Source organism: Petromyzon marinus, chromosome 23 (genome assembly GCF_048934315.1).
Source record: "Petromyzon marinus isolate PM22_M1 ecotype Great Lakes invasive population chromosome 23, UKy_Petmar_22M1.pri1.0, whole genome shotgun sequence".
Lineage (NCBI taxonomy): Eukaryota > Metazoa > Chordata > Hyperoartia > Petromyzontiformes > Petromyzontidae > Petromyzon > Petromyzon marinus.
The window spans coordinates 7383421-7393708 of record NC_133689.1 but is presented as its reverse complement, the minus strand read 5'-3'; the positions used below and the strand labels follow the sequence as shown (position 1 = coordinate 7393708).

General features: G+C 46.9%; 1 protein-coding gene across 3 annotated transcripts in view; it reads right to left on the bottom strand.

Annotated features, from left to right (window-relative positions):
- Window positions 1–905: 905 nt before the first annotated feature.
- Window positions 906–10288, bottom strand: part of LOC116945250 (phosphatidylinositol 3,4,5-trisphosphate-dependent Rac exchanger 2 protein-like) — a 192920-nt gene continuing 183537 nt past the window's right edge. For all 3 annotated transcript variants that reach the window (XM_032959592.2, XM_032959593.2, XM_032959594.2), the window contains exons 38-41: window positions 8143–8339; window positions 4988–5090; window positions 3297–3364; window positions 906–1452 (exon numbers count right to left, since the gene is read on the bottom strand). In XM_032959592.2, the coding sequence (XP_032815483.2) occupies window positions 1413–1452; window positions 3297–3364; window positions 4988–5090; window positions 8143–8339 (408 nt within the window). In that variant the 3' untranslated portion in view covers window positions 906–1412. The remainder of the gene's footprint in view (window positions 1453–3296; window positions 3365–4987; window positions 5091–8142; window positions 8340–10288) is intronic.

Sequence of the window (10288 nt, the reverse complement as noted above, 5' to 3'; positions counted from 1 at the left end):
GTCAATGTAGAAAAAACGAACAACACGAAAACCACCGCCACATCGAGGAAAACGAGCAACGGTGGCTGTGTTAGTGAGACATTTAGCCTGGTAATTTCGAAAATAACTGCTAACATCGGTAGGTAGGATGGAAACATCACAGCCAGTTATGACTTAAACTGGTTTATAACGTCATTCCAATTATTGCTCAATTTGTACCCATTTTCTCGGTTGAAATTGTGTCTGTATTTATATATCTGGATGGCTTCATGAACGAATCTTTGCCGATAGCCAGTGGGTTGCAGAGCACCTTTGTCTTGGAAAAATCTATTTCGTGCGTGCCCACAGCATTAAAACAATGATCAGCCATGGCTGAGGTATTGGTCCTACCTGTGTTTCAGATCTGCCTTATGTTCACGAACACGGTCTGATACATGTCGCTTAGTTTCCCCAATGTAACTGCTGCCGCAGACACAGCTTAGTTTGTAGACACCGGGATATTGCATGTCAGGGATCACATCCTTCACAGATGGAATCAGATCACAAATTTTACGTGCTGTTTTGAATCGAACCTGAATCTTGCAATCGAAACGTCGTGATATTTTTTTAAATGATTATTTTTCTATCTACGTGGCTTTACCGAAAGGCCTAAAGAATATGAATTCTTGCAGTCACAAAAGCTTTAAGTCAAGATGTAAATATAGTATTTCAACTGTCTGCAGCCTGTGAGTGTTATACCCTCATGTGTTTGTATTCTCCGAGTTCTCTGGTATTCTCCCACGTGCAAATACTATAGGAGGACATGGGCAGATTTCAGCACTTTGCTTAAAAAAAGTCTTCACACAGTAAGGCTGTCCATAGGCAAGCATCTATGAAAGTATTGCCATATTGAGTCATGTACAACACAATAAACACCACGACACAGATTTGGTGAATAAGGCATTGTTTTTCTTTACACATTTGTAAAATTGTACAATATACAGAAAATGACAAAAACCCTGACATGTTAATAAAAACCTATTAAAGTATGATCGTTTAATCATTGCATGTGCAGTAAACATTTGTTCCTTCGGGGAGAAATATAAACAACATTGAACACAATACGATTATGCAAAAAAAATACTGGTTTGGAATTAATAAATAGCAGTAACATTTTACATTATGAAACAACCGGAGCACACAGAGAATGTAAAAGTTAATCTTTCCACTAAATACCATCTGTGCAATGCTAACCTCTACAGCACAGTAATTAGATTTTAAAACACGTTAACAGTTTATTTGTACGTACCTGCTTTATGAACAATAACATGTTTCAACAATACATCTTAACGGTAAGTTGCAATTACTGTATTTTGTAAAAAAAACGCACAATTGTAATGCTACGATGCTGCACTGCGAGTTTTTTTGTTAAGGCTTTTTGTTGACCTGCTATTTCAGTCCGTGTCAGATCCAGGAAGGCACAGCTTGTACAACCTGCAAAGAGAAACGAGTCGGATAATATCTTGATTTGAAGCTCTCGTGACTGCAGGAATCCATACTCTTTGTTTTTTTTGGTAAAGTCACGTAGGTATAAAATAAAATAAATCACCAGATAATGCTCTGCATCTATTCAGATATCAAGTCAAACATTCAAAGTGATTTCCGGCTCAAGTGACCATTGAGGAAGTTGCTCATCTGTTAACAGCCCTGAGCCAGTGGTGAAAATTCCGCATTCCTATTGCAGTTGCGTCTATCCATCAGACACAACCACTTGACTCCCCCCCCCCCCTGCCCAATCGTAGTTTGGTAATAATTTGTATCGACCCAGAAAAGAATGATGGGTCGAGTCAATCCCCAATTTGGATTTGAACTCTCAGAACAAAACATTCTCTCCCGCTGAGCCACCGGGCCATTTAAGACAAACAGCAATCGATCTCGAAGGCAATGGATGTTGAGGCTTGTGTAATTTGCATGGTGGTGTATTTCTGCTTCAAGCACAGCTTTCAGGCGTGTTGGTAAAGGGGCATTGTACACGCGCACGAGATGACAACTTGAAGGACCTATTGGTGGCCAGTATAAAGCAGTACGACGAGTCGGTTTTTTTTATCGTTGCATATTTTTTGACGCTGTTGTCCGAGTACGGAGGTTAATGGAAGTGATTGTTATCGTGAAATGGAGAGTCTTGATTGTACAAGCGCTATATTCATGGCGTATTTACATCGCGGAAACTTTCCGCAAAACGACGCCAACGCTCGCTCCACAGTCCTAGTTCAGCTTGGTTAGATTTAAAAAGCACTGGCACACAGCATAGCTATCAAAACAAACACTTTCATTCACGAGTAACTAAACTCGTAACAAGTTTTGTCAAACATATGAAATATATATATAGATTTACGTGAAAATTCCCGCTCGATAAGATGTCAACAGAGGAAACATGAGTGGAGCAATTATATTGCCAATGTACAGGGTGGTCCATTTAATTCTTTAAAACTTAATTATTTAAGTAAGGTTTATTTAAATAAAAAAAACATGAATATGTTAAGTGAAAAAAAAATTAGGGGCCAATTCATTGATGGTCACAAGACATCTGGACCGCCCTGTATAACTTATTTCAGGTTTCTGCCATCCTAGACCCATCCAGCTTGTCACTCCTTGCCTCTCAAGGCTTTTCTGGGCCGAGTAGCTTGACTTGTTTCGCCTCCCCCCCCCCCACACCGCGTTCAACCATCGCACTGCGGATCACATCGCTTCTCCCTCCGATTCTTCCCTTGCACTGCTCGACTTGATAATTTCCCGCAATCGTCTCTTTTCCCAGGTTCTTAGACCATTGCTCAATTCAACAAAAGTGTTCACTCTTATTGATCACAACTATAACAGTGCTGCGCCTTTTGTCGATGGCTGATTGACGTTTAGGGCCTTGGGGCCTGTGTTCAGCCACTGTTAGAAATTAATAAATAACTTATAGACAAATGTAACCCTCGCAAGCGGCTTTTGGCTAACCATCGAACAAAGACGGTCACTGCATCGCGTAATTTCACAGATGCGCTTCTGCGGCCGTCTGGAATGCTCTTCCGTCCGATATTAGGAAGCCACTGGAATTATGCACTTTTAAATGTAAATTGAAAACTCAATATCTTTAGATCTACTTTTTGTGTTTAGTTTGTCGTCCTTCACCCGCACCTCCGATTAGAACGGTCGGCTACGTACGGTGCAAAAGAAGTTCAACACGATGCAATAAATCGTGGCTGTATTGTAACAAAGGGAATTTGCATTCATAGTGGCTTCTGGACGGCGTTTGGCGCTCGAATGGAGCCTTGAGACAGCCAATGGGTACTCACCGTGGCACAGACTGCGGCGTTCGGTCGCGCACTCCCAGGTTTTTCCCGGTGTTCTGGACTCTTGCACCCTGTAAACAGCACCGGCAAGCAATAGGGTGCATTCACAACGCACACTCTGCAACACGCACAAGCATCTGACTGACTTATAGTGCAGGTGTGAAAGCAGCAGGGCTTCTCTGGTTGTGAGTTTGTGAGTTCAAATACCAACAAACCACATCAGGTCAGCCGAAACAGTTACAGGGAGCTGATTTTGTTTCTCCATTGCCGGAGTAAACTGATAACGATCATGCGCTCTACTTATTCTAATCATCTGCATATTTTGTTGTTGATTAAATCCCGATCAACAAATTATTGAAATGGCCAGGGGCCTTGATGAAATGAGGAGATCAATCGTGGAGTGAAGGATAGAAAAGTCTAAGGTCCAAGAAGACCACTGACGTTATCATCCAAATCACAATTCAACACTTGTAAATACAATTACCACATGATGAAAAACAATGGTGGGAATTCAACAGTACAGGAAAACTTGCCCAACACGGCTTTATCGAACGCATGTTTCGGGCTGTACACGGTTTGACGCTTCTAAGATTCTCACCTCCGTTCACGCACAACAGCACATGGCATATGTTCACATTGCCGCATGCATCTAGCCGCGCAGTCATTGAGGACGCCAATTCATTACAGGCGCCTGGGTGGCGAATCATGAACCTTGGATTGACATAGGGAGCGAGCCTCGGGCTGGCAATTCAGTGTCAGGGGCGAGCGTTGCGCGTGAGTGCTGCATTGTGGGAAGAGTGATGGAGATGCGGGTTTTGTGTTGAAGTGAAATTCAAAGAGTGTATACACACCCACACAAGTCGTGGAGAGCAACTCAGTATCCTTGAGTACAATAACATAGGGGGGGGGACCATGTAGAATTGGTTCAACAAAGAGGGAGTGGGTGATCATTTCAGACCCGGGAACGCAACCCTATTTTCCACAAGGTATTATCTTGTCGAACGTGGTTTTGCCCAACACTGATATTTACATGAACGTAACCCCTGCATTCAGCGAGATCTGCCTGTATTTGTAAATAACCAATCTATAGATATGCTCCTACCATATCGCATTTCCACGAATGACATTTTCCGCGAATGGCATTTCCACAAATGCCCGAGTACAGCCAATAGAGATGCACTCCACTTTATGCTCACTTTGGTATGGTGGGGGTTGTGGGGCAGCGAGTTATCAGCAACAGTTCATTTCCTAAAATGTGGAGGTTGTCGAGTTTGCATGGTGGCTGCAGTGGTGGTGTTGCAGACGTTGCAAATGCTTGTGATGTTGCCCGTGAACGATGGGAGTGGGGAGCGTCAGACCATGTGCTCCACGGCTTTGGTTTCGTGTGTCCGCAGTCTCAACGTGAACCATCTCTCATTGTTTAGTTCGTTGTCCTTCCCCCCCGCACCTCCGATTAGCACGGTTGGCTACGTACGATGGGAAAGAAGTTCAACGTGCATACTTAACGTGCATTTTCCACGGGTGCTGGGAGGTTGGCCGTATCTACCGTGCAATGTTCGCACGTGTTTGAGTATGGCCCACTGTCCTTTGGGTCGTCGATTTGCATTGCTCGGCGAGTGAGAGGCCCGCGTGCCAAGCGCCCGTGATATTAGCACGTCGCTGTGTGCATGGGGGGAGTGGGGGGGGACCTCTACCTGCTTTCTCATGACGTCAGTCGCCTGCATCATGGTGCGCGGAGGCAGCCCGTGACACCGTGTGAGCCACGCCACCTGCTCCAGCGTCACCTGCAGGGTGCACCTGCGCACGCGGATCGGAGAGCAACGCGGGACCGGCACTTCGTTTTTGAGCCAGTGGGGTCTGCAAAAACGCTCTTCCAGGAATCGTTTTTTGGCGCGCCACACACAGGGCGGGCCGAGAAAATTCCCCGGGGAGGTGTGGTGCAGGGGGGGGGGGGGGCATCTTGAAATATCAATGCATCTTCTCTACTAGATATCAATGAAACACCAATATTAATAAAATAACTCATCGCACTCCTGGTTTCTGCCGCTGATGCCACATTCATCTCGCCTTATATTGAATCTGATTTTCATAAACCTGTTCATACGATTTATAGTGCCTTATGCTGATAATGCCTACTTCCAAGACAGCCTAGCAGCGTTCCGGAAACTATTGGGTGAGAAATTAAGCTCTGGACAGGGCCATTGCATGGCTATTGCATGGCTATTGCATGGCTACAGCACCGGTGACAATACAGCGCCTCTTGCAAAGCACACAGCTTCGGTGTGGTCACTGCCATGCACTGCATGGGTATCTGCCACGAGGTTCACGTGGCAGAGCCGAAATGTATTCATTGCGTTTTTCTGTAATTCAGTCTACGAAAATAATACTCTGCTGAACTGTACATTCCATGAAACAAAAATGGCTTACGTCATATTGTTATTTTTTAGAGGCTTTTACCACAAATCATCTTGGAGCTCATGTTATCAATTTAAGCAAGGTAGCGATGGCGAGATGTTAACGGTGGCGTCAGCTGCACAACATTTTAGCGATCTCCTGATTTTCCCAATAAACCACTCCCAGAAAGGGGCGTGTGGTTGCTGTGATGGGCTGCGTAAATAAACAAAACATTGATACGTGGAAAGACCAATCTGTCTCAATTTGTGTACAGTCAATGATCAACGTATCTTGCGATTGTGTTGTTTTGTTGCGGTTGCACCCGAATCAAGAGCTGAATGGCTCACAGGGTTATTCCAAATAAAATGAAACTATGAAAACTGTCAAGAAGGCATTTGCTTTGTCGTCTTTTCAGCGGTGGCATTATGGGCAAACGGCTGGAACGTCGCAGAGCGTGCGCGTGACGGCAGTTGCGGCACAGTCCGACATTGCCGTTGGAACAGCTCAAGAGGACCGCGGGGCGCTGCTGCACGGCTCCCTGCCGGCCCGCCCGCCCGCCCGCCCGCCTGCTCGTGCGCACGCCTGCGAATGAGCGGGCGGGCGTCTGACTTTCGCGTGAATCCCATTTGGATGAAACGAGCGCTTTCGCCACCGCCGCGGTAGCAGCGGCTAGAATTAGTCATTGATCGGCGATAAAGCGCCGTCCCGCTAAACGATCATGAGATACCACTCCAGTGTATCGCATTAATTATTGACAGAAGACAAACGTGTACTTTTGAGAGCGCCTCTGTCGAGCGTTGATGGATTTAGCAGGGTGTGCGAGAGAGAGCGGTGGGTGACCCCCGCCCCCCTCCGCCCCCCAAGGACAGCGCCGACCGTCGTGTCATTAGCGTGCCTCTAAAGACGTTGATATAGCGGTGCTCTCAAAAGTGGCGACGCGCGATGAATGGGCAACAAATGGATGTGGCGGTCAGAGTTCAAAAATGGCGAGCCACGGTGGTGAGTTATTAACTACCTCGCTTGGTATGCAGGAGGTCGTGGGTTCGATCCTGATCCTGAAGATGCCTGTATATTTGGAGTTTGCGTGTTCTCCCCGTGATCGCGTGGATTTTTTTTCCGGGGCCCTCCGGTTTTTCACTCCAAACATGCATTTTATAGTATGTGGCTGCTATAAATGTCCACATTATAAGCCGCTTCGTTGAGCTATCATTTGTGGCAAGGTCGCTTCTGAAAAAGAGCTACGTAGCTCAGTGAGCCTTACCTCATGAAATTTTAAGTTTCGCAAGTTTAGTTACAAACCTGTTTTCCAACCAATTGTACTACAACTACAATATAGGTCCGTCCTTGCGGGTTTCATTGTCCGACACAGGGTGACACGCCGCTAGCCGTGAAAGTTCCCAGTAGAAATGCCTTAATTTTACAACATGATGTCGATAACACAATTGGAATATAATGGAGGTGGAGGACGTATACATTTTCAAATAAATCGGTATCACTGAAGATGCCTTTGTTAAAGCGCAGTCCTGGTATGGCTTTGCTCACGCCACTGCTGGCATAAGGGCCTGCGCACTAGAGAGACTTCCAGAGAGCCCCCTTCACAGGGCATTCTTGGCCTACTCTTCCACGCAGGCCAGACGTCCTCAGGTGGTACACAGTCTGTTCTCCTGTAACGCGGCAGTAGTTGCGTTCCTGAAGAACACCGCGTTTAGGAGAAATCTAGTGATAATAAATCATATGTAATATTGTGTTAAGCACAGTCCGCGATAACACGTGACATGCGTACGCAGGCTGAACAAAGACGGAGGCGCGTGGGTAGCATCCAGACGCATCCAGCAGCATCCCAGTGCCTTGTTGTGCGATGCTACGTCGAGGCGGCCGTACAACCGCTTATTCCTACTCGCGTGACGTAGTTCTGCGATTTTGAAAACGTTTTGGTTTAGCCATGTTTGTTTGTTGTAATACAGAGTTAGCCTGATAACTTAATCTAAATTGTCTTATGGTTGTTATTGTTTGACTTGCATCCCACTGGGATTTTTGCACACAGCGTTGAAACGCGGTGTTTTTTCTGGAGGACTTTGCTGTTTTTTTCCTGGATTTTTCTGTCGCGTGTAGTCACTTTAAGATGTTCCTTGTTCATGGTTTTGTTTCGTTGCGGTTGCGCCCGAGTCAAGAGCCGTATGGCTCACAGGGCTCGATACCTAATAAATGAAACTGAAAACTGATCGCGTTGTATCACATTCGCGGTCACGTTATAACAAAAATGTGCTCCCGAATACATTCATCGCGTTATATTCAATTCGCATTGTGAAAACCACGCGTTACAGGAGAACAGACTGTACACCAAGCTACTGCGTCGACGTTTCTGCTGTGGCCCATGGACCACACACGCAAGGGAGATTGCAGTCGAACGGGACGCGCACGCACGGCACGCCGAGCGCTCTGCCGCTCTCCACACCTGTGCACGCCACTGTTGCAGATGAGCACGTGGCACGCGCCCAGGCGGTCGCAGACCTCCGCTGCGATAGGGAGCAGCCCCACGCCGGAGCTGCACGAGGGGGAGATGCTGGGCTCCACGGTGGAGCTCCTCCAGGGGGCGAGCAGCCCCTCCATCAAGCGAATCAACTCATCCAGGGCGCTGAACGGCCTCAACAACTGGAGGAGCAAACGTGGAAAGACAGGGATCATTTAGTCTTGCAGTTCATCGGTGCAAGTGCTGCTAGCGAGTGCCTATTTAAGGTCGGCACGGTAAACGAGGGTAGTGTCTGGCCATTATCAATCCTCATCATTGCTGTTTTCCCATTGGTCATGATTACATATGACACTAGGGGTACTCATTTAAGGCTGAGTTGACCTCAGAAAAAGCCCAGGACTAATTCAGATGATTCACCAATGTAGGTTGTGAGCGGGGAATCGAACTCACGTCGCCGGGTTCAAAGTGCGGTGCGCTAACCACTGCATTACCGCTCCCCACAATACACACAGAGTACATATAACTTGGCCGCCCATTAAGCCAAACTGATTGTAGGGCAAGAGCTGTTAACGACTGGCCATTACCCTCTACACCCACCCAACCCCTCTGCCTTCCCCGGTCGACCGTGGCCAGTACGTAATCTCATGGACCTCATGAATGGGAGCCATGCAGTCCGATCGGCTGAGCTGCAGTACATTATTCCAGCAGCGGTAAAAAACAAAAAACATGGCAATCGTCTCAACAAAAGAATCCTCCACACTTGTTTGTAAATTCGAAGCCCCTCTTGCTGACGCTCAGCTTCACCGTTATGCTACCCCCCACCCATTAGGCCCATTCTCCTATCCTGAAACCTCATCCCTTTTTATTATTATTATTAATACGCTCCACTACCCCCCCCACTCCTCTCTCTTCTCAACGCTGCGTTCTGCAGCCACGGTTCAGCCGGCAGCTTGAAGCCAAGGGGCCGGAAAAGAGACTCCAGGAATAACATACAGCCGCAGAGAGTTCATGACGACAGCGATGGCAAAATAGCTTCTGGCTTTGTGTTTCTTGGATTGGAAGCATGTGGAATTTGAGGGGTTTGAGCTCTCGCATTTCTTTCATTATTTGCATTGCATTTCAACAGTGCGTATCGTGTTATATTATGCAGACACCCGACTATAAAGGCACATATACACATGGGTAGGATTCAATGTTATATTTACACATGCGCACGTATGTAACGTATATAGTAAACTGTAATTCCGCATTAAATTAAGCAACGCTACATGGCTGTCGTGATATATACATTTCCCTTGAACTTATAAACTTTGAAATTCGCTACTATACAGCTTTTCGAAAAATAACATTCATAGTGGTAAACAAAAACTGTACGAACGGGATTTAGTTTTATTTATTCTCTATCTTTAACCATCAGTGCCTTTTTACTGTGGTTTACATAGGAATGGCAAAGCTGCAAAGGCAAAGGCGCAGCCCTGCCATTGATTACGCACACCACTGCTGGTAGAAGATCCCACACTCGCGGTAGGCTCTAGAGAGCCCCCCTCGAGGGTATTTAAGTGTACTCTTCCATGCTAGCCAAACGCGTTAGAAGAGGTGGGAGTACCCACACTTGACCCCACTATACGCGACCTGGTGATTGACTAACTGCGGTAAAATTATTTTATGCTGCTGGGTGGACAGAGGCAGTGGGGGGGGGGGGGGAGCTGGTTTTAAGAAACTTGCTCGTCGCTTCAACCGCTTTGCCAAGAGGTCAAATGGAGAGGCATACTCTGGATCGCAAGTTCAGCGTTGCGAACCATGCACCACAGAAGCGTCTCAAACATATAATTTAGATATCAACACGCTATTCCATATCCGAAATACGATGGGGATCATCGCTGCCGGCTCACCTGACAGTTACTCACTTGCCTGCGGCTTCTGTGAGCCAGATGGCACTTAAATATCTACTCCTCCTTCCTCATTCGAGGCACTAACTCCCCTAACTGGGGCCGGGCGGGGTGGCGACTTCACCGAGTTCTCGAGCGGGCACCCCCCCCCTTCACTGGCGTTTCGTCGATTAGCCCACGACACCTCGGGCGGAGGAGGAGGGGGGGCTTGACGACAGAACCAGCGTCCTGGAACTACCCCC